The sequence below is a fragment of the Nannospalax galili genome, unplaced genomic scaffold (assembly GCF_000622305.1).
Source record: "Nannospalax galili isolate Female #2095 unplaced genomic scaffold, S.galili_v1.0 scaffold287, whole genome shotgun sequence".
Taxonomy (NCBI): Eukaryota; Metazoa; Chordata; class Mammalia; order Rodentia; family Spalacidae; genus Nannospalax; species Nannospalax galili.
The window spans coordinates 2,165,167-2,189,280 of NW_008357493.1; the positions used below are offsets into that span (position 1 = coordinate 2,165,167).

The 24,114-nt window shown below is 39.1% G+C and overlaps 1 protein-coding gene across 2 annotated transcripts in view; it reads left to right on the forward strand.

Annotated features, from left to right (window-relative positions):
* Window positions 1-24,114, forward strand: part of Bivm (basic, immunoglobulin-like variable motif containing) — a 35,685-nt gene that overhangs the window by 5,746 nt on the left and 5,825 nt on the right. For both annotated transcript variants that reach the window (XM_017794881.2, XM_017794879.2), the window contains exons 3-7: window positions 10,920-11,046; window positions 14,088-14,183; window positions 14,475-14,579; window positions 14,792-14,886; window positions 23,018-23,150. In XM_017794881.2, the coding sequence (XP_017650370.1) occupies window positions 10,920-11,046; window positions 14,088-14,183; window positions 14,475-14,579; window positions 14,792-14,886; window positions 23,018-23,150 (556 nt within the window). The remainder of the gene's footprint in view (window positions 1-10,919; window positions 11,047-14,087; window positions 14,184-14,474; window positions 14,580-14,791; window positions 14,887-23,017; window positions 23,151-24,114) is intronic.

Genomic DNA, 24,114 nt, shown 5'->3' on the forward strand with positions numbered 1-24,114 from the left:
AATGAGTTCGAGGCCAGCCTGGTCTCCATAGCGAATCCAGGCCAGCTGGGGCTACAGGGAGACCCTGTCTCAAAAAGACCAAAAAAAAAAAAAAAAAAAAAAAATCGAATGTGCCAGGAGTGGTGGCGCATGCCTTTAATCCCAGCACTTGGGAGGCAGAGGCAGGAATTCTTTGTGAGTTCGAGGCCAGCCTGGTCTACATAAGTGAGTTCCAGGACAGTTGAGGCTACAGGAAGACCCTGTCTCAAAAAGACAAAAGAAAAAGAAAAAAAAAAAAAATCGAATGTAAGGGCTGGGGAGATGGCTCAGCAATTAAGAGCACTGGTTGCTCTTGCAGAGGAATCAGGTTCAGTTCTCAGCTCCCACATGGTGGCTAACAACCATAAATAAATTTTTAAAAATTTAGAAAAGAAATGCCTTTAAAATTTTTTGAATGTAGAACATCTGTATCAATAAAAGTCCGAGTTTTTTTTGTAGCTGTAATTACACAGAGCATTAACTGAAGAAAGAGCTTTTATGTAAACTGTATTTAAAAATTTTTGATTTATGTTGTTTTTATGTGTATGAGTGTTTTGGTTGCGTGTGTGTAACTGCACCCAAGTGTGCAATGCCGGTGGAGGTAAGAAGAGGGGGTTGGCTTGTCCAGGAGTCCATGGGGAATCAGTGACCCCTCCCACCCAATCAGTGGACCTTAACTGCATGTGGAGGAGGGGCTAAAGATATGTAAGCCGATAATGTCATGAGGCACCTCTCTCACCATTTTGTGCGGCTGTTGGGAAGTCACAGGATCTATATTTGAGTGTGGACTTTCCAGTGCAGCTGTAAATTGGGGGATGCCCACTCTTCTGTAAATAAACCTCCGCCGTATACCTATTCTCTGTTAGCAAGCCCAATAAACTTGTTAGGATTTTCCAAAAAAAAAAAACCTCAAAGCTAATGGAAACCTTCATTATTCCACCAAAGTTGACCCCATGTTGGCAAATCCTCTGGTCTTTGATTTCTTATTCCTATTTTCTCCCTTTAAACTTCATTGTATGTATATATTTATGTAACCTGCTTCAAGTTATTTCTGGAAAAATGTGTTAAAAATTGCCTCTCTTTGGAATAAAACAAACAAACTTAAAGGATCAAAAAAGCACTGGTAAAGAAAAAAAATGTTATGATTTAGATATGAAGTGCCCATCAAAAGGCTTATGTACTGCAGGACTCGTCAGAGTTGGTAATGCCACTGAGAGGTAATTTGATTGTAGGGGTGCTAACTCCATTTTGGTGGTTTGAAGAAGAAATAACCCTTGCAGGCTTACGTATTTGAACACTTGACCCCATTTGGGGGTGCTATTTGGCGAGGTTATGGAACTTTTAGGACAAGGAGACTTGTTAGAAGAAGTATATCTCACTGGGGGCAGACTTTGAGAGTTCACGCAAACGTAGCCTTGCCGCACGTTCAGTTTACTTTCTCTGGTTCATGGTGTGCCAAGAAAATGTAATCAGCCAGCTTCCTTTTCCAGCCACCTGCTGTCATGCTGACCCCATTATGATGGGCTCTAACCCTCTAGAACCATGTATAAGACAAAAGAAAAAAGAGGGCATTGGATACCTGGAACTGGAGTCACAGACTGTTGTCATCGTCCATGAACCTAAGGTCCTCTACAAAAGCAGTGCTCTTAACCACTGAGCCATCTCTACAGCCCCCTTGTATTTTAAAGTTCATTTCATTTCTCATGCCTGTGTGTGTGTATATCTAAATACCATTTTTTCCCACATGACAATTACTACTTGTTCCAAATTTTAAAAGAAAATTCTGTTGAACATCTCCTTCCTGCTTTCTAATGACAGCTCTGAAAATTCTAGATGTCAGGGAAGTTTGTTCTTCAGTTTGATCTGGCTCTGACATACCTTTGTGAAACCAAACTTAAGAAATACTGTAATTTATCTTAAATTGGCTAAATGATTTGAAAGGACATCAAAACTGTATTTTCAAATTACCTTAAATTTTAGATAGCAATGAATCTACAATTATAAATATAATAATCTTAGTCATATCAACATTTAACCATGGTTCCTTTCTTGGGTGCGATTTGCTTGGTGTATCTTTGTTCTTTCATTTGTAACTTATTTGTGTCTCTAGAGCTAAAGTGAGTGTCTTATATAGAGTATATGCTTAGGTCATGTTTTAAAAATCCATTCTGCCAGTCTGTCTCCTTTGTTGGAGACTTGAGTATCAGTAATCAGGTCATTACTGATAAGGAGGGACTTGTCTCACTTTGGTGTTTTCTATGTGCCTTATAACTTTTTTGTCCATCATTTCCTGTATTACTGTATTTATGTTTTATTGGTCTAAAATCTTTTATTACATATATTATTTGTGTATTTGTGTGTGGGAGAGTATGCACATATAGCACATGTTTGATGGTCAGAGGACAACTTGTGGGAATCTCCTTCCACCACATAGGTCCTGGGGATCAAACTCAGATCAGAGGCAAGAGGTTTTACCCCTCAATCATTTCAATTCATATATATATTAATTTTTTATTTTTATTTTATGTGTATGAATGTTTTACCTGCATGTATTTAAGTGTATCACATATGTACAGTGCCTGCAGAAGTCAGAAGAGGGCATCAGACCCCTGGAACTGCAGTTAAAGGTGGTTGTTAGCGACTGTTTGGATACTGGGAACCTAATCTGGGCTCTCTGCAAGAGCAGTCAGTGCTCTTAACTGCTGAGCCATCTCTGCAGTCCTGACTTTAAAAAAAATAACAAAATGTTTAATTCCCTTCTCCTTTATTTTTGCTTGTATGCATGTGTTCTGTAGTTACTTTTATGGTTTCCATGGTAATTACATTTAGCATCCTAATACTATAACACTGATTTGAACTTACGCCACCTTAACTTTAATAGCATGCATAAATTTTGTTCCTATATAACTTTATTTTCACCCTCCTTTGTTTATGTTACAGCATTACATCTTTATACAGCGTGTATCCCCAAATATAAACTTAATGGCTAACAGTTCTGTGCATAATCTCTTAAATAAGTGGAAAACAAGAAGTTGCACTCAAAGTTAAATAGAAGAGTTTTGGTCATGTAGGTCCATTCACTGGGGTCTATTTCTCTTGCAGCTTTGTATTACTGCCTAGAGTTCTTTCATTTCACCCTGTAGGAGTCCTTTTAGGATATCTTGCAAGGAAAGTCAGTGGGAATGATCTCTCTCAGATTTGCCAGGGAATGTCTTCATTTCACCTTCACTCTTGAAGGGCTGTGGTGCTAGATGTTATTTCTCTTTTTGTGTTTATCAGCCCAATTCCTTTTGGTCTTCAGTTTCTGGTGAGAAGTCTGTTGACATTCTTCTTGATGCCTTTTATGGGAGGAGTTCTTTCTGTCTTTCTGCTTTCTTTTATTGTTCAGTAGCTTGGTTATAATGGCTTGGTGTAGGGCTCTGAGCTCATCATACTGAGACTTTGCTGAGCTTTTTGGATGCCTATATTCATCTTTCATCAGATTTGGGGGCTTTTGGATACTCTGTCTTTTTTTGAATTTTGTATAATCTCTTTTTGTAATTTCTCTTTTGGAACTTCTCCAAGGTATAGGTTGGTCCACTTGACATTGTCCCCAGGGTCCTTTAAGCTCTGTTCACTTTGTCTCCAGGGTCTTTCAAGCTCTGTTCACTTTTCCATGCTTTCTTTTTTCTGTTCTTCTGACTCTTTAATTTCTGTTGTTCCATCCTTGAGCCCACTGATATTTTCTTCCATTTCCTCAATTCTACTGATAACGACCTCTACTGCATTTTTCATTTTAATTGTATTTTTCAGCTCAAGAATTTATCTATTTTTTTACTTCCTTGAAAGCTTTCCTGGCTCTTTTTATTTTCATTTTGTTCATATATCTTCATTTGCTTTGCTGAGCATCTTTTTTTATTGTTGTTTAGGGTAGGGGCTCTTTTTCTTTTTTCCTGCTAACAGATGCTGATGTAACAATTGTATTTATAAAATAAAAAACTGGGGGGGGGTGCTGGAGAGATGGCTCAGCAGTTAAGAACACTGGTTGTTCTTGTAGAAGACCCGGGTTCATATCCTAGCACCCACTTGGCAGCTAACAACTGTCTGTAACTCCAGTCCCAGGGGATCCAACAGCCTCTTCTGACCTCCGTGGTCACTGCACAACACGGATGCACTTACCTACATGCAGGCAATATATGCATACACATAAAATAAAAATAATAAAATTTTAAAAAACTAAAAACTGGAAATGATTCATCTTTCAAGTGCTGAATGTTTTGAAAAATCCAGTGTATCCATACAATGAAATAAAACAGAGTTTACCCTTGTTAAGGAACAAATAAGAGACTAGCACAGCAACAAGAATCAACTTCAAATATTCCAAGATGAAAGATCCCAGACTCACAGGGCTTCCTGGCCTAATCTTCTGTTTAAATGACATCCTGAGGTTTTGTTCTATTTATTTAGATAAGTTTTCACTATGCAGCCCAGGCTGGCCTCAAGCGCACAATTCCCCTTCTTCAGGCTCTAGTGTGCTGGGATTTCAGGCCTGCCCTCCCACACCTAATGATTTAAATGACATTCTAAAATGACAAAACTTGCTTCTGGCTAGGGGTTTGATGACTACTAGGAGCAGCAGAGGGAGTTTACAGGACAGTGGAAGTTGTAGGAAGGTTGACGTGTACTCTTTTTAAAAAAAATAATTTATTGAGAATTTCATAATTGCATATAAGGTGTTTTGATCAAATCTATGCTCACTCCCTCCCCTCCAACTCCTCCATCACTTTTTTCTGATAATCTCATGTACTCTTTCTTCTTTTATTTTTTTTTATGGGGCTTGTTGCTACTCTAACATCCCCCTTTGAAGAGGTAACCCTAAAATCTTTTAAGGATTAGATAAAAGCTCCCAAATACTTTCGACATTTTTGGCCCTTGGAACGGAGTATGTTGCTAAGAGGTCCAAGGACAGTATGACTTTTAGCCAAGAAACTGGCTACTTTTCTTTGGGTTCTTTTTCCCCCAACTGCCTAGCCAATTCCTACCTCCTATTCTTATCACACCATCCTCTGAAGGGGTTACCCAACTTGGAGATAGGGAATCGGGACGCAGACCGCTCTGGCTTCTTCCATGCTGAATGGGAACACAGGGTGAGGCACTTGGAGTACCCCTTCTGTGGGTCTATCTAAAAGACTCCCAGATTGCATAACTCTTATCTGTAGAGGGAAAGGAAAGTCCTTGACTGGTGAATAGGAGATGTGAAGGAGAAGTAGAGGTAAGAGTAATTAGCATTACAAGTTCTAGACAGGGAACTAGAAAAATGTCAGAACAGGGCAATTTTCAAATGTTCATATGAGAGTCCATTGGAATTTCTTGACAAGGGCTTCCAAAAGCATACCTCTATTGGGTTCCTCCTCATTTTTCTTTTGTCTGCCAAGGCCGGACTCGAGAGTGATGGATTCAGGATATGCTTTCAGGCATTTTGATAGCTGTTGGAGTGGTTAGAATCAGTGTCAGTTCCCTCTCAAAGGCTTCTAGATAGGGGGAGAAAAAAAAATTTATCCATCATTTTAGAACAATAATGTGTTGTTTCCTTTAGTTACAGGTGGGCACTACAGTATTGCAGACCAATATTTGAAGTCTTAAATCTGAGCAGCACTTTCTGATTAGAAACAAAATCATCAACTGATGACTTTACTCTTTAGTTACACTTTCCTTTTGGGTGTTTAAGACCACACAGTTGGCCCAAATAAGCCAATTTATTTTTACACTGAAGGTCATTTGAGGATCTGTTCCTCAGGGGTCACCTGGGCTTGGGAGGAGTCCCTGGCTCCTTTTACCATTTCCAGCTATGTGAAGATAAGTCAAAGGTCCTGCTCGTCCATGGCTGGCTTCACTTGGAAGCATGGAGAAATGATTTCTCTGTGTTGACCCTCCTTTTTGTAGGCTGGACACTGGTTCAAGTCCATCTGGTGGGGTCTCCTCAGCCTCCTTGAACAAGAGGACAGGTGACCCACCACAATTACAGGACATTTTGAGAGATGCTCTTAGGCCCCTGGAAGGGACATTCTGAGAAATGTTCCATAGTCTCCTGGGACTTAGTCAACCTTGGAGGGCAAGGGGCAAAAAATGTCCTTTAAGTCCCTCTGACCAGATTAATGTAGGCCTCAAAGTATGGCTGTTAAATATCCAATAAGATTAGGTCCACCAGTCTGGTACTTTAATTACCATGTGCTGTGTAGATAAAGCTTGGGTAAAAGACTAAATATTCTCAGATAAACCTTGACTAGATAAATATTTTGTTCCTTAAACTAGTTGACTAAACTATGACCTCAGACATTTTAATATTATGTGTATATTATTTTAGTCTCATCCTTTATATATCATAACAAACCTACACAGACCTTTATCACTTGCTTAGGCGTTCTCATTTTTTCTATTTTGGAAAATATCTCCATTTCCATATCCTTTTAACATCTTTTACATTCTCATTTTCTTTCTTTTTTTAATAATTATGAGACATAATAACATTAACAAATACAATTTCCATCTCTTGTGAGAATTCTTTTCCTGGGGATACTAAGCAATGCTTATTCCCTTTTTAGGTTCTAGTGTCAAGCCAATGTTTGATTAAAGTTTTACTGGGGAACCAATGAGTTTACTGAGCTTACTTACTGAGATAACTGAGGGGTTGCTGAGGTGTATGAATGACCTGAGTATATGAACACTGGAAAGCCTTTACCCAGCATGGCTCAAGCCTTCTCTTCCTAGCCTTCCCCAGATTATATACTTTAGCCCTCCCTCCTCCTGCCCCAAATCTAGGAGACCATGTGTGATTAAGGCCAAATTACATACAGTTGGCTGGGAAGAGTGGCTGGATACTCTGGTGAAGGGTCCAATGACCCTAGTTGGCCCTCCTTTAATGAAGGAGCACAGAGGTAGGGGCTCTTCATGTAGCCTAGGATGACCTTAAACTTGCAGTGTAGCCCAGGCTTGTCCTAAATTAGTGGTCCTCCTGCCTCAGTTTCTGAAATGTTAGGATTACAGATATGTACCACTGCTCTGCTGTTAAGCATCTTCATTAGGTTGATGGTTTGGGGTGTCTCTTTATCTCCCAAGTCCGTCTTCTGTTTTTTCTGAGATTGAATACTTTTTCTTCTTTTGCATGGGCCAAACTTTTCTGTTTCTTTGTATGCCTTTTATTCTTTCTGTTCCCTTCAGTTCCTGGGGATTGAAGTAGGGCCTTTTGTACATTAGGCAGCCTTTCTACTACTAAGCTGCATCTCCAGCCCTTATTTTTTTGAAACAGGATCTCTACATACCCCAGGGTGGCCTCTTAACTGGAGATCCTCCTGTCTTTGCTTCCTGACTATAGGATTACAGTTTTGCACCACTGTGTCCTGTTTAAATGCAACATTTTAGTGTAGTAAGGAAAATAGACTTTCCTCTTCTCCAAGGTTTGTTAATTTTTGTTTTTGTGCTTTAATTGCTGTAGTCTGAGTCTGTCCTGGTGATCAGCCTCAAGGACAAACTGACTTTTTCTCCATATGTGTGATTGCCTTTGAATATGCTACACGTTAAATGTCTGGTTTCTAAAAGAAAGAAAGAAAAAAAAAGGACATAAAAAAGAAAAAAAAAGGACATAAAAGGAGAGTAAGAAAACACCCAAAGGTCCTGCTCTTTAAATCATCTGATGATTTCCTTCTGCTGGAGGGGAGGGGACTGCAACATTGGAGGAGAGTTGTGACAAGGACTGAGCTTCCAAGATCAGAAGGTCAGTTGGCAATTAGATGGGGAGATATGGGAGGAGTTGGCAGGGAGGGAGTGGGCATGGATTTGATCAAAACACCTTATATGCATGTATGAAATTCTCAATACATTATTTAAAAAAACAAAGACAAAACAGTTTTCAACCTTGCTTCTAAGTATCACCGTGGCACTTTCAGCTGCTGGCCACTGGGCTGGGGAATGAGCAGCCATTCTTTATTGGGTGATCTCTGCTGTTAATTCTATTGAGATTTTTTTTTTTTTAAATGTGCTTTGAAGCTCCTTTATCGTACACACACACATGTGATCTTTATGCTTTCTTCAAGAATTGTCCTATTTTAGCTAGGCGTAGTGGCATATGTCTTTAAATCCCAACACTGCAGACCGAAGCCAAAGGATCATGAGTTTGAGGACAGCCTGGGATATGTAGTGAGTGCCAGGCTAGCCTAGGCCACACAGCAAGACCTTGTCTTGAAAAAAATTGACCTCCTTTGTTACTATGATGTATGTTTCAGGATTTCAGGTTCTGAAAACTACTTTGATATTGACATAGCCATTCCAGCTTTCTTGTGATTAATGGTTTTGTGGTACATCTTTTTCCATTTGTTAATTTTAGTTCTAGTGAATTCTAGAACTTTCTTTTTTAAAATTTATTATTTTTATTTTATGTGTATGAGTGTATTCCCTGTGTGTAAGTGCACTGATGTCATACAGTGCCCGCAGAGGTCAGAAGAGGGCATCAGATTCCCTTGGAACTAGAGTTATGGACCATTGTTAGCTGCCATGCAGGTGCTGGGAATTGAACACGAGTCCTCTGCAAGAGCAGCCTGTGCTTTTAACCACTGAGTCATCTTTCCGGCCCCTAGAATTTACATTTCTTTGTAGCTCTTCCTCACTAGCAGAGACTTATTACAAGAGCATTTTATCTATCTCATATTGCACAGTTATGATACCCACTTCAAAATCCTTATCTGAGATTTTAAAATCTGGGTTAGGTCAGAATTGGCCTTATTGTTTGCCTTGAGTGTGACTCATTTTTCAGTTTCTTCACATGCTCTGTAATTTTGGATTGTTTCCTGGATGTTGGGACTGTTGCGTAGACTGGTAAATTATTTTAACAAATATTATTTATTATTATTATTATTGGCAGATGGTTTGGTTGAACCAAAACTGCAAGTTGTGCTCCATTCTTGGTTTAGTCCTGTTAGCCTTAGCTGTGTGAGGTCTACTCTGTGCACTTTGTGACTTGGGGTTAGCACAAGATTTGTGCCACATTTATACACAGAATTTGGACCTATCTTTCTGACTTTCCTATTTTAGATTCCTTCCCATCTCACTTTCCATTGATATCAATTGCCCAGAACTCTGTCTTGAACATCTTTAAGGAAAAACAGTGGTGAATCTTCCCCGCCTTTGTTTTCTGGAGACACAGGGGTCTGTGTACCTCAGCCTGGCCTCTAATTCCTAACCCTTCTCCATCAGCCTTCTGAGTGCTGGGATTACAGTGTGTGCCATCACAACAGCTGTAGGTTTTCATTTATTTGGTATCCTCATACTGTCTCTAAATATTAGCATAGTGTGCGTGTGGTGTGTGTGTGTGTGTGTGTGTGTGTGTGTGTGTGCGCGCGCGCGCATGCGTGCATTTTGGTGTTGGGCTATGTGAGTGTTTGTGGGTGGGAAAGAAGAGATGGTGATGATTCAGGGCAAAGGGCAAATTGAGGTGACAAGGAGATGGGCGTGTGAGAGGTTTTTCTTCTGTATTCTGATCTCAGCTTCCATTTTGATTTTGCTTTCTTCCTGCAGGTTAAGTGAAATGTTGCCTGTAAGGCCAGATCTCTTTGTGGCAGTGTGGGGATTCTCTGCCAGCTTACATGTGTGTATGCTCATTCACCCCAGAGAGTCATAGGAAAACACTAGATGAGTACAGAGACAGACTCGTGGATCCTCATGAGGGAAGGGCGAGGACAGAGCACTCTGGCCCACCAAGATCACAGTCTTTGATGTTTCATTAGTCTCAGAACTTCCAGTGGCTGGAAAAACTACCAAGGGAATTGTCATTGTGAGACAAAGGAAGGCATCCCCCTAACAGAAGAAATTTTGGTGTTATTTATTCATATTTTAATTTGTATAATATTTTGAGTATAAAACAGCATGGTTCAGAAATAAGTGTATGAAAATTAAACAAGATCAGTTCTCACTCTTGCTTTTTGTTCAGCTCTGTGTTCCTTCCCCAGTTTGTAGCCACTGTTTGTCATCTTTCATGTATTTGGGGAGGGGTGTGCATGTGTGTGTATGCATGTGTGTGCACATGTATGGGTGTGCATGTGTGTCTGCATTCATGCATGTGTGTGCATGTGAGATAATGTATACACACAGAAAGGAGATCATGTTTTGCACTCTGGTTCCTGGTGTTAAGGTTTCACTTTAAAAAAATATTTAAAAAAATTATTTCTATTGTATGTATGTGAGTGTATTGCCTGCATGCGCCTAAGTGCACCCATGTCATGCAAAACCCACAGAGGTCAGAAGAGGGCATCAGATTCCCTTGGAACTGGAGTTAGGGATGGGCCATGTGGGTTCTGGAAATTGAACCCAGGTCCTCTGCAAGAGCAGAGCAGTCAGTGCTCTTAACTGCTGAGCCATCTCTCCAGTCCCCTAAGGTTTCATTTTAATAATGTACACATGTGCTTCATTTTAAATTCGTTTTGAGGTCTCTGAAGGCCTGGAGTTATTTTTAAACATCACGTCATCACATTATTGGATACAGTGCTTTTATTTTCTAATAGACTTACATTAATGCCATTTTATTGTTTTATAAAAGGACTCATTCTCTGGAAAGTGTTCTAGTTTAATTTTTCCTGCTGATGATTTGAGTTTGTAGATGTGGCTAAAGATTTTGTGATTGATTCTTTTACCAGCTCTAAGTGACTAGCCCTGAAATTGGAATATAAGAACTTGATAGGAAATACCATATGTGGCCATTGAAATTGTTTTAACGCCTCTCTCTTGCTTTCTTTCGGCACAAGAACTATTCTTGAAAGTACAGCTATTACTTCAATTTGTTTGCAAATACCATTTTCAGAACCAATGATAGTCCTTTCTAATTCTGTTACAGCTTTGGATGAACATATTTCTTATTTTTTTCCTTTGTATTCTAGGCAGTGTGAAGAAACAAGTTTCCAAGAAAAAAACTTCAGATAAGAAAGGAAGACACCAGAGGGAGTGTCCCCAACACTCTCCTCTTGAGGATGTTAAACAGCGCAAAGTACTAGACCTCAGACGATGGTAATGTAGTCATGTCAGTTTTTATATTACAATCATAAGATATATGGGCGTTAATTTGTCGTTTATAGGTTAATAAATAGTATGTAATATGGATACATTTATTTCGGAGATTGTTTCTAAATATTCAAATGTGCCTCAAAGTTTGAAAGCAGATTAATAATGAGCTAGGCCTCTGTTTCCTAGACTTGCCTAGCTATTGGGCTCATCTGTGATCCCACATAATGGTTTGCTAGATGGAACAATACTTAAATTTTGATGTAGTTGTGAACCCAAATGGTTCTCTGCTGAGGAGTTGAGGATGAGTGATGACATTTATATCAAAATACCTAAGTATGCATTTCTAAAGATGACTTTTTAAGTTATAGTAATACTACCGCCAAACCTAATAAAACACTTCCTTAGTATATAATTTCTAGGCTAAATTCACATTTTATAGATTGTTCTAAAAATTAGCCATGTAAGTGCTTGCTTGTCTCAGTCTCCACCCTCCTCCCTTTGACTTTTTAAATTCTGGGAGATTGACTTATTCTTTATTTCTGTATTCATTTATTGATTTAAATTGATAAGTAAAATGGTAGAGACTGACTTGTTTCAGGAACTTGGACAGTTATCTTGTAGAACACCCTACCTTCAGGATATTTACATTTTCTGGTGTTCAGACTTAAACCCAGGGTCTCACCTGTGCTAGGCAAGCACTGTGTCGCTTAGCTGGAGAGATTTTTCCTTTTAGTAGCTTATTCATCTAATCTTAGTATTCCCTGTAAAGTGGAAGTTAGATATAATGACTTGATTAGAGCCCAGGGAAACAATTTAGGCCATAGAACCACTTAAAATGATCCTGGGTACTGCATGCTGCATCCCAGAGGGTGATTATCAGGCATTAGAGACTTCAAGAGCAATGTCTAGATGTAGAGAATGACAGCCACATTACACACTGCCAGCTCTCTGTTTTCCCTTTGCCATTATCAAATGAGGTGACAGAAGGGCATTCGCATCATCCAGGCTCCCATCGTCTTCTGATAGCTCTTGCCTGTATCCTTATTGAATATGGTTGGTTATATTTCAAAATTCTGTCATTATTTTCACTTTAGTTGCCTGATGTTCTGATAAAAGCTTCACTTTATCAGCCGAAGCATGAGCTAGTTCATTATCTGAATACAGTTCCCACTTTAAAGAAAAAAGCATTCAAAAAAAAAAGAAAGAAAAAAGCATTCGATTGTAATAGCTTTCACATGTTACTAATTTTTGATTGGAGTTTTAAAGATTCTTTTGTGTGAGACTTTTATAGTATTAGGGTTTTGTCATTGTGGTGGTTTGAATGAGAATGTCCCCAGTTGGTGGCGCTGTTTTGGGAGGTTTTAGGAGGTGTGCCCATGCTGAAGAAAATGCGTCACTAGGGGATGGCTTAGAGAGTTCTTAAGCCTTGCCAGATCTCCAGTTACTCTCTGCTTCCTATGCCTGCTTGAAGATGTGAGGGCCTTTCTGCTCTGGCCACCATGCTTCCTGCCATGATGGACTCTGGAACCTGAAGACTTAAGGACTCCCAAAGCCCTCTCCTAGAAGTGACATGTTCCCTCCAGTATGACCACACCTTCTAAAGGTCCCATGACCCTCCCCAAACAGTACCATGAACTGGGGACCAAGTGTTCAAATACTTGGTGCCATGGGGGATTTTTCATTCAAACCGTCACAAGGGCCTACTTCAGTATGACCTCATATTAACTTGAATATGTTAAGACCCTATTTCTAATTAAGGTCATGTTCACAGATATTAGAAGTTAGGCAGTTTTCTTTAGTCTAGCCCATAACAATTAGTATATTATGACAAATTGCCATTACTTTTTTTTGGCCTAGATATTTTAATAGTCCTAGTTTAGTCTGTACATCTACATATTATTGTTGATTTTCATATCTATCTATCTATCTATCTATCTATCTATCTATCTATCTATCTATCTATCTATCTAGTATGTGCACATATACAAACATAAGGCATACAAATATATATGTAGAAATGTTTCTTCTCTTGATACGCTTTCAGGTGAAGCTAAAATTGTGCATAGTGATGATATGGCTGGTTTCTCTTTTCTCTTCTGGCCACTTGTTAGGATTCATTGTTTAGCAAAATACTATTTGATAGTTACCAATCTTATTTCTTTTCAGAAACTGAATACCATAGTCTTTCTTTCATTTTACGTTCACTTTAGTCTGTGTCATTTTTCTTGAAGCATGTGCACTTGGAAGAGCTTCCTGGGTTAAGCAGTGCAACTAAATTGTGTCACAGAAGAATTTTGTGTTTTCTTTTTAAATCCTCAGTGACAATTCTGCTCTGTGGCTTTCTGCCCAAGGCTTCATCTGGCCATGGTGGATGATAAATGGATATGTTTTAGTTTGAACAGAAGACTCTCTCAAAGCTTGACATGAAGGGACAGTGCTTTGTTCCAATTCTCCAGTATTTCATAAGCTGCAAATGACTTGTGCTGAGCTCGACTGGGTAGTCAGACAGAAATTTTACTAGCTCACATCGGAATTTATATAGCATTAATTCTTTTCTTGGTTTGAATAAGGTACACTCTAGTAGTTTGCTAGCCATAATTTAGGTATTCTTGCTAAAATAGAGGCTTTTTCCTATTAGGCATTCAGGATGTGTTTAATAAATATGAAATACTTTAAATAACAATTTTATATTACATTTAAATAAAGGTTTTTTTTTCAACTTTTTTGGATTTATTTTATTTTGTGTGTGAGTGCTTTGCCTGTGTGTATGTAAGTGTACTGTGTGTGCAATGCCTGCAGAAGTCAGAAGAGGGTGTCAGATCCTCTGAAACCAGAGTTCTGATGGTTGTTGGCCACCATGTGGGTGCTGGGAACTGAACCTGGGCCCTCTGCAAGAGTAGCCAGCTCTCTTAACCCCTGAGCCATTTCTCTAGCCCCTAAATAAAGTTTTTTTTATCATACTTTAAATTACTGTAAGATGTGTATTTTTATTTTGCATTTTTCATATTCATTCGAGGGAAGAACACCGTCTTTTGTTTTCTCAGGTACTGCATAAGCCGACCACAGTATAAGACTTCATGTGGCATCTCCTCCTTAATTTCTTGTTGGAATTTCCTATACAGCACAATGGGAGCCGGGAAGTAAGTATGCCAGTTTATTGCTATCCCCAAACTCCAAAGTTGAAAGTAGTTTGATGGTACCTTTTCTGTAATGGAAGACTCTGAGAGTAGATTTTACATAAATTAAGAAAAAACTGTGTATATTGTTGTTAGCCTTTTAGCTTAAAGTTTTGTATGTATTCTTTTCAATAACATAAAAATGAAAAATATTACTCAAACTGTTTGCAAGCTAAATCTTTATATTAACATCGAGACAGATTATATTTGCATATAACTGGAATTGTGAAATGAAAGGTAATGTTTCTTTTATAGTCTCCCACCTATTACCCAAGAAGAGGCTTTACATATTTTGGGCTTTCAACCCCCATTTGAAGATATTAGGTTTGGCCCTTTCACTGGAAATACAACACTCATGAGGTACGAAGCTGCTACTTAGAGGCAATACCTTATTTCTAGTTCTGAAAAGTAATAATGCTGTAGTGTATATATATGGGTAGTAAATTGTGTATTTTGGTGCTGGGTCCCAGCTATGCCAAATGAGGGCTGTGCTTGGCTTTCTCTAGAATTAGAACAATGGCCTTCCTTGTTACGAAACTATTGCTATAAGTACATTTTCTTCTTGTTTTCAGATGGTTTAGACAAATTAATGACCACTTCCATGTAAAAGGATGCTCCTATGTTCTCTATAAGCCCCATGGGAAGAACAAAACAGCTGGAGAGACAGGTAGGTGAATATACAGATTCTCTCACACACACTCACATTCACACACAGCACTTGCTTTCGGGGCCATCTCAGAGGCTGACTATATTTTTTCATGGGATATCAAGACATCATTCAACACAGTCTGTTATTTTTGTATCTCTTTATCCAGAAGGACTATTATGATAGTAATCTGTAGGACCCTGCAAGATACAGTTCAATATTTTTGTCTCATGATATTTGCATATGGAACAGTTAGAACTTTAAGAATTGACATAAACACTACTTTAACACATTGTATTGTTTGGGACCATGTTTTGTACGTGTGTACATACTAGAAAACTTAGGAAGCAGCATGGGATTGGCAGTTCTTTGTAAAACAGAATGAAATTATTTGAGCCTATTTGGTGCTAGACCTGCATGGTAACACCAGACAACAGGATAATAGACTGGAAGTGACACAACTTTGTTGTAAAACAATCTTCATTGCAACGAGGTGTTAATGAAGTTGATCTTAGGGATGATTTTTTTATGTGATAACAATTATTTCTATTATTTAACAATTACAACTTTTGTCACAATGATCTTTAGATTTTATAAATCAGACAGCTGATTTGAACAAAGGAAAAACCTTCTGACACTTACTGAGACGGAAGACCGTGCTCGAGATTGTTGCAATGAGGTATTGCCCTGGGGATTACAGATTAGACTACTCAAAATGGTAGAGGTAACTGGGAATTTATAGTCAAGGAACAAGGTGATGGGATGAGTGGGTATAGGATTAATAAGAGGAGGCATCTGAGGTAGGAAAATTCCTGTCAGGAGGCTATAATAGGCTTCCTGCTTGAGGCAGGCCAATGCTTAGACATCAAGGGTGGTGGTGCCTGACATTGCACTTAGCAGCTCCCAAGGGTATAATATTCTCCTTAAACTGATCCAGCAGGGTTCTTGCTAAAACAGGACACAGAAGCTCAACTTTGAGACTTGGTTGAGAAAAAAACTCCAAGGCAGGTCAAGAAGAGAGCTGTCAACAGAGGGTCTATAGTTTCCAAGGTTAAGGACTGACTATAAAGTGAGGCATTTCTGTTGATCGATACTGAGTATATCAGGTTGTATATGATGTAAGCAGACTTGAAGAGTGCATGCTTATTTCTGTACATACTAGTTTTGTGTTCTGATTTCTGTCTTCCGAGTCTCTCAGACATAGTGTTCTCTGCTTGAGTGCCAGCCCTGTCCAAATTGTCATGAGAACTTGATGTCTTCCTGATGTATTTTTGAGTCACTTAGTTGGATTTTTTTATTTTATTATTTTTATTTTATGCATATTGCCTGCATGCAAGTGCACTGGTGTTGTGCATTGTCCATGGAGGTCAGAAGAGGACTTTGGATCTCCTGGAACTGGAATTATGGACAATTGTTAGCCACTGTATAGATGCTGGGAACTGAACCTGGGTCCTCTGCAAAAGCAGCCACTCGTCATAACTGCTGAGCCATCTCTCTAGCCTCATTTTTTTGGATTTCTAGATGTTACTTCTTCCTTAGGACCTGACATTTACATCAACTTTGATTTCTATATAAGTGTTCAGTAAAAGCTTAAGAAGCCTGGAATAATTTCTTAACCGTTTCATGGGATTTCTTTGTATAACTTTCAATGGTGTGTGGACCAAATGTATTCCTGGGGGACTAGAAACCATCAATGGAGGGCTTTGTCACAAGCAGATGTTAGGCTTGTGTCCAATACTACTATGAGAAGGGCCTGAAAGACACCAGACCAGGACTTGTCTTCTCTTTTACTTGCTTGTCTTGTTACCTGCTGACTAGACGAAGATTTCTTTCATTTTTTTAAAAATTATTTTTATATGTATGAATGTATTGTCTGCATGCGTGTGAGTGCACCTGTGTCTTGCAATGCCTGCAGAAATCAGAAGAGGGCGTGAGGGCATGGATTCTCTGGAACTGGAGTTATGGTTGGTTGTTAGCCACCATGTGGGTGTTGGGAACCAAACCCAGGTCCTCTGTAAGAGCAGCCAGTGCTCTTAACCACTGAACCATCTTTCCAGCCCCTAGATGAGGATTTTATCGAAGTTCACCTTGCTTAATAACATTGGCATCAAGATGGAGAGGCAGTATGGATGAAGAATGTAGAAGAATATAGGATTTTAAAGAAACTCTGGCTAGCTGTAAATTTTAACTCAGTTCTCAAAGTAACAAAATGTAATTTTTTAATTGATAAAATGTAATGAAATATGTAAAGAGCCCTCAAGAAATTGACTTAGGATTGGTAATCTGAAATTTTAAGGTTGCTTTGGCCAAATGTGCTGCACAACCACAAAATTTCAGAACATAATTTTGTTAAGAGATTCTCACGTATAGATCTTTTGAAGAGCAGTACTTTGTTTTATTTCAATAGTCTGGTACCTCTAGTTATCCAGTTTCTATAATAAACTAGCACGTGTTAGGATATTTGCCAGTGGGTCCCTCTCTCTGACTTTTTAACTTTCATGTTTAAACTTCTTTCAACATATATGCAGTCTTTTTATTTGAAGAGTGGAATAAACTGTTTTCCTTTATCTGTTTTTTTTTAAAAAAATTTTAAAAATTACATTATTTGATTTATTGTGTATACACATGCACACATGTGTAGAGGTCACAGGACTAGAGGGAGTCTGTTCTCCCCTTCCACTATGTGGGTCTCGGGCATTCATTTCAGGTCATCAGACTCAGGATTACCTCCTGAGCCATCCTGCAGACCACTTCCTCCCCCCTTTTGTCCCCAACAGGGAAAGTGATGTTTCTGCAGATTTCTTCAAATAAATTAATGAAAAATTTTACCAAATTTGTTCCTATTTCCATTTTCTTTAGAGCACTTGAATTCTCCCTGTTAGCTTTTCTCTCTGTATTTCCCGAAGGATCCTCAGTCTGCTCACTCTTTTGGAGCTCTCTTTTCTTCTTCTCTGTCAGTGGTTCCCCTCGAGCCTGGCCCTGTTTCCAAAGTGTGCCTGGACACTTTAGCCCTGCAGTCACCCTAACTCCTGCAGTACTCTCCACTTGCCTGCACCATTTGATATGTGGTATGAGCTACCCTATATTTCATTTTTTAAGAAGATGAATGTCTTGCTGCTTGCCCATAGGGATCATCTGAAATAGCCCTTTGATTCCACAGATGATGCCCATGACCTGTCATTACCCTGTAACTTCTGACTGTAATCAGGGGGAGGAGCAGAACTCTGGGAAGCACCATAGCAACACACACCTTCTCAGGTGGCGAGAATATTAATGCTCTGCATCTCTTACCTTTTTTGTTCTCTCATTGTGGAAGAAAGAGTTGCGGAGAAGGGCCATTTTCACTTGTTTCTGGAATATTCAATAGTGAAGACCATGGTCAGTTGGTGTTGCTTATTTAATAAATACTCTGAAATGTAGCTTCCCTTTGTTTAGACTGCTGTATATGATTTCCACAGTGCTCCTAGAGACTGCACATCTTTGACTTAGCAATTCCCAGCTGCTTGCTGGTGCATTCACTACCACTGGGTGCTCAGTAGTGACTAAGTGAGCTCCCTATGGAATTAAAACAGTGTAGAGATTGTGATAAAAGTTGTCAGTTAATATGTTAAAATATTTTTTCAAAGGTCTGATTAGTTTAAAGTTTGTGCTAGACACCACTCAGGTAACTTCAAAGTATTGACTCATGTAGCTGCCCAGGAAGTCCAGGTTCACTGAAAAGTTTTTTTGATTGATTGATTGATTGATTTGTCTTTTTTTTTGTCTTTTTTTGAGACAGGGTCTCCTTGTAGCCCCAGCTGTCCTGGAACTCACTATGTAGACCAGGCTGGCCTCGAACTCACAAAGATCCACCTGCCTCTGCCTCCCAAGTGCTGGGATTAAAGGCGTGCGCCACTACGCCCGGCGACTTATTTATTTTTATTTAAATATGTATGAGTGTTTTGCCTGAATGTAAGTAAATATACTTGCGTGAGCAATTCCTGTGGGGGGCCAGAAGAGGGTGCTGGATCCCCTGGACCTGGGAGTTATGGATGTGGGTGCTGGGCCATCTCTCTAGCCCCAGATTCACTTTTTAATTTGCTTGAAAATTATACTTAAGCTCTGAAATTTAGCTTTGTCCTCCCAGTGGGCGTTTTGGTTCCTTACTTCTTTTTGATGTAATACCAACTCCTGCTTTGTCCTTCCATGCCCTCCCCTTGACCATAGCTACCAGCTTTCTGTAGTGCATTAGTACTGTTTCCTTCACCGCTGGTTTCCCTCCAATTCATATTAAACACAAAGATAGTTCTCCTTAACTTGCAGTGTGAACACATGCTTTTCCTCCTCAGGACCTATCTAGGCTTCTCCAGCAAAGACTCCATCATATTAATATCAGTTGAAGCCAATACAGACTGGCTTTCCAGGCATCTTCTAGTGTGCCTGTTGTTAAAAGATATCAAGATGGGCAGGGCCCTTGCAGGACAATGGGATGATACTGGATTGCCTCTCATAGTTCCAGAATCTTCCCTTGCCTTTGAATGTATAAAAATGCATTCTCAGAAGTTGTTCTTCTAGAGCTCTCTAGGATTCTTCTGTAGGACAAGTTCATACTAAACCAACTCAAAGAATGCCAGGTGCTAATCAGGTATTAAGGTCAGATCTGCGATGCCAGAGGGGGCTGGATTCTCTTGTTGGCAGCTCAGGACATGGACTCTCTCAGCTCTGCATCTAATGCTTGTAGCCTTTTTTATATCCCATCTCTCCCCTGTTCAGCTCGTGGCTTTGCATTTGGAAGCAATTGCTTTATCACTTAAGTTTTAGATTTTTCAGATATCTTATGGGGAACTACACTCTAAATACAGGTTTGACTTCATATACAGAACCGTTTTCATGGGTGACTACCTTAATGTATAAATGCTCTACTCACTGTCTTTTATTTCAGAAGGTGATCTTTTCTCTGAGTTTGTCCTGAAATTGTGGGGGTGTCCTACGGTAGGCTTCTCTCTGCTCTTGTACCCCATGTTTTAAGCTAGGTGATGTGCTGTTTCCTGAATATGTTGTGCCCCCTCCTGTGGGTGTGCTTTCTCCTCCTGCACTTTGCTCTGTCTGGACTGCTGAAATCCCACCATGTCATTAAGTTCCACCTTGAATGCCACCCTTTTTGATTCCTCAAACCCTATGTGCCCTTTCTCCTCTGAATTCTGTACCCTTTTGTGGCACTGTATTTTTATACCTTAAAGTTACTTGTTTCATCTTCCCTGCTAGAGCTTGACTTGTTTCCCTGTAGTATCTGATACCATTTCTAGGTTAAATTAAATCAAGTCAAAACTTTCTTTTTCTTTAGACCAGCCAACCTCAAAATACTGTCTCTGGACTATACCTGGTAACTTGTTAGAAGTTCCAGTTCTTGGTCCTTGACCTGCAGACCTACAATGTCAGTTACTCACTCTGAGGGTGGGTTCCAGCAATTTATCACTGAACAAGTCCTTTCTTTTAAAGTTTGAAACCTACTGCTCTGTCTTCCTAAAGAGATGTACCCAGCCTCTTTATTAAGAGTTTGGTTTTGCATTGATAGGAAATAAAGCTGTGCTCAGTTGAGACTTAAGTATTATGTGGAAGGGCCTTGGCTGGAAGGAGAGAGGGTGGACACCTTTTTTTGGCTACAGCAGCTCTGCTTCAAGAACAAGTCTGCCGATCTCTAAATCATCAGAAAGATGTTATTATGTACCTTGAAGTAAGAAAAAAACTGTTTGAGTATCATCTACCCACAGATATTATAAATTATATGGATAAAGCTATGTATTATATTCAATAAGTCTAGAAACATTATTCTATAGAAGAAAACCTACCCTGTGTCTTCTGGAAAAGTAGGGCATGGGGAAAGTGTTTGCAGCAGACAAAATGATGTGAATAATAATGAAGACAGGCTTTCTTACTTATCTTGTCTACCCCTGAAATTGCAAATAATATTGTGCAACATTAAAGTAACTATTATTTACAGTCCCACTAAATTACTTTTGTATTACATTTATAATGAAAGTTCTTTTATTTTTCTCTTATTAAAAGTTTCAAGGCTGGGGATAGAGAGATGGGTCATCAGTTAGGAGCACTGACTCTTCTTACAGAGGACTCTAGTTTGGTTCCCAGCTCCCACATAGTGGCTAACCATCCTTAACTTCAGTTCTAGAGGATCCAGTCTCCTATTTTGGCCATCACAGGCATTACATGCACATGATGCACTTACATACATGCACACAAATCACTCATACATATAAAATAAAAATAATTAATGATTTTTTAAAAGTATCAGGGTTGCCAGGCATGCCTGTAATTCCAGCATTCAGGAGGCTAAGCAGGAGGATTGCTGTGAGTACAAGACCAGCCTGGAGTACATAATGTTTCAGGCTAGCCTGGGCTATAGACTGAAACCTTGTTTTAAGAAACACAACAACAACAAATTATCAGAACAGAGAATGTAGTTCAGTGGCAGAAAGCTTGCCTGTCATGTCTAAGGCCTGGAGGTCAGTTCTCAGCATTGCAAAAAAAAGTTTCAGTTATTTGAGAAAGCTTTTCATTGGGCATTTACACAGTTAAAAAATAATGTTTCCTAAGCCAATTGTGCCCCTAAGCATCTTTTATAATATTTGCATGTAGGAAGAGGAAATCTACACACTTTATCCTGCTTTACTATCTGAAACCCATCTACAGTCAAGTTCAGTTATGAAAATGAGATCGACTTGCTTCTGAATTTAGCTTTTAAAATTCTTCATCTAGAGCTGCCCAGGGTTTTTTTTTTTTTTTTTTTTTTTTTTTAAACAAGAGTCTCATTTTTTAGCCTTTGCTGTCCTGGAACTCCATATTTAAACCGGGTTAGCCTTGAACTCACAAAAATCTGCCTGCCTCTGCCTCCCAAGTGCTGGAACTAAAGGTGTGTGCCACCACGCCTGGCCCAGGGGTTGGTTTTTAGAGTGTGAGGGAACATAATTCAACTTACAGAAAGACTTATTATTTTCTTTATGAGATATTTTATTAGAAAAGGTCCCCTATCTGTACAAGGGTACTCTGTTGATCTGCCTGGAAGTAAAAATCAATGTGGAAGGCCTTGATGAAACTTCAAAGAGTTGAAAAAGAAATGGTACCATCTCCACAGGCAGAGTTCTGTGTTGGATGGTGGGGCACCTCTATGATGCTCCTGTAGCCACTGATTGGATATTCTTGCTGGTCAGCAGCTATTTCAGTGGCCAGAAAGTTCATCACTGTGAATATAACTTGCAAGCTATTATTTTTCTATTTTTAGGTTTCTAGCTTTAATAGCTACTTGTTAATGAATAATTTAATTTCTTCCAGGGATGCAAGTTAATGAAACCTCAGTTAATGGCTTTGAGTACTGAGTGCTGAGAAAAACTTGTTTCTTATGGTAATACTTTTTGAAATGACTTGACAACTGACACAATGATGGGAAACAGATGAGGAGGAATGTTTGTGGTATTCCAGCTTGACTGAAGAGATGTTCTTATCACTCTGACCTCAAAGCTGATGGCCTTTGATCTGTGTAACGTTTGTGGAAAGATGACAGTGTGTGTTATTGGGTAGTTGGGGGGTGTTTGTCATTACTGGAGCTTCTTTTGATCTGGAGTTTATATTTATCACTATGCATTAGTTATCTTTCAGTTGTGATGTACACACTATACACTCACACACATACATGAATTCCTATGATTTAATTTCAAATTCTTTTTTTAAATATTTTGTAGAATAGTATATGTATACAGTTTATAAACAAATGAGCTTAAATTGGGCATGCTTTTTCAGCAATTTTCAGTGACAGATGTACACAACCAGCCAAGTTGAATACATGGCTGTACACATAAGTTACTGGGTTTTATACAGTCAATACATTTCATAGACAACTTTGTTCATTCTTACAAAGTTTTGGTAAGCAAGGACATATGTCAGTTCTGTTTGCTACTGAATTTCACTCTATTGAGTAAAACAGAAAATAAATTCACTCACACTTATAAACCCATCAATAGCTTCTCATCCCTTCAACCCTGCCCAGAATGTCAGTGTGTTCCACATTATGTCATTTCTGTCTTCCAGTGTTTACGTCTTTGTGTAAGTATGGACATTGCTTTGAGACTCTCAGTTTATTTTCTTGGTTTTGTTTTTGTAGCTTCTGGCGCCTTGTCAAAATTAACCCGTGGATTGAAAGACGAGTCACTGGCTTACATCTATCACTGCCAGAATCATTATTTTTGTCCAATTGGTTTTGAAGCAACACCTGTTAAAGCTAACAAGGCATTCAGGTAAGGATTTACATAGTTGATGTGGGTCTTTTCCCAGGAAAATGTGTTTTAGAAAGTGTTTTAAAGAATAAAAAATGGGGCTGGAGAGATGGGTCAGTGGTTATGAGCACTGGTTGCTCTTGCAGAGGACCCAGGTTTGAATCACAGCACCTACATGGTAGCTAACAACCACCCATAACTGCAGTTCTAGGGTATCTGACGCCATCTTCTGACTTCCATAGGCACTGCACAACACGGGTGCAGCTCCTTACACACAGACAATACATTCATACACATAAAATAAAGATAATAAATTTTTTCCCAAAAAGAATAAAAATAATCTAGTCTCGCCAGGCGTGGTGGTGCATCCCTTTAATCCCAGTGCTCGGGAGGCAGAGGCAGGTGGATCTCTGTGAGTTTGAGGTCAGCCTGGTCTACATAGTGAGTGCTAGGCCAGCTGGGGCTACAGGGAGGCCCTGTTTCAAAAAGACAAAAAAGAAAAATCTAGTCTCTTAGAAATTGGTCACATCAAGTTAGACTGCTTTAAATGTAGCTTTTTTTTTTCTTTTCAGAATTGCTCTAAGCTGTATTTAAAAAAATTTCCACTTAGAACCTGTTCTTCAGTCATTGTAAGATAAAGCCATTTGGGGAACGATTTTTATAACTACTATACACAGTTGCAGAGGCCTTTACATGCTGCTTCCAGGGTCATCGAGTGCCCCACCTGCACAGTGTGTCAAGATTTTACAACTGTTTGAAGTGAAGAACAAGAAGTTTGTCAGGTTTCCCCCTTTATCCTGGTTCACAAGTGGGCTCAGGGCAAGAGTTCATTTCTACCCTTCATGGCTGTATTTGCCTCTTTATTTGCTTAATCCAGTTTCTGTTTTATGGACATGTCTTAATGTGTACATAAATTTGTATCTCTTCAAAGAAGATAATCTCAAAAAAAGAGCTGAGTTTGAATCCTTTTCTTCATGATGGATTG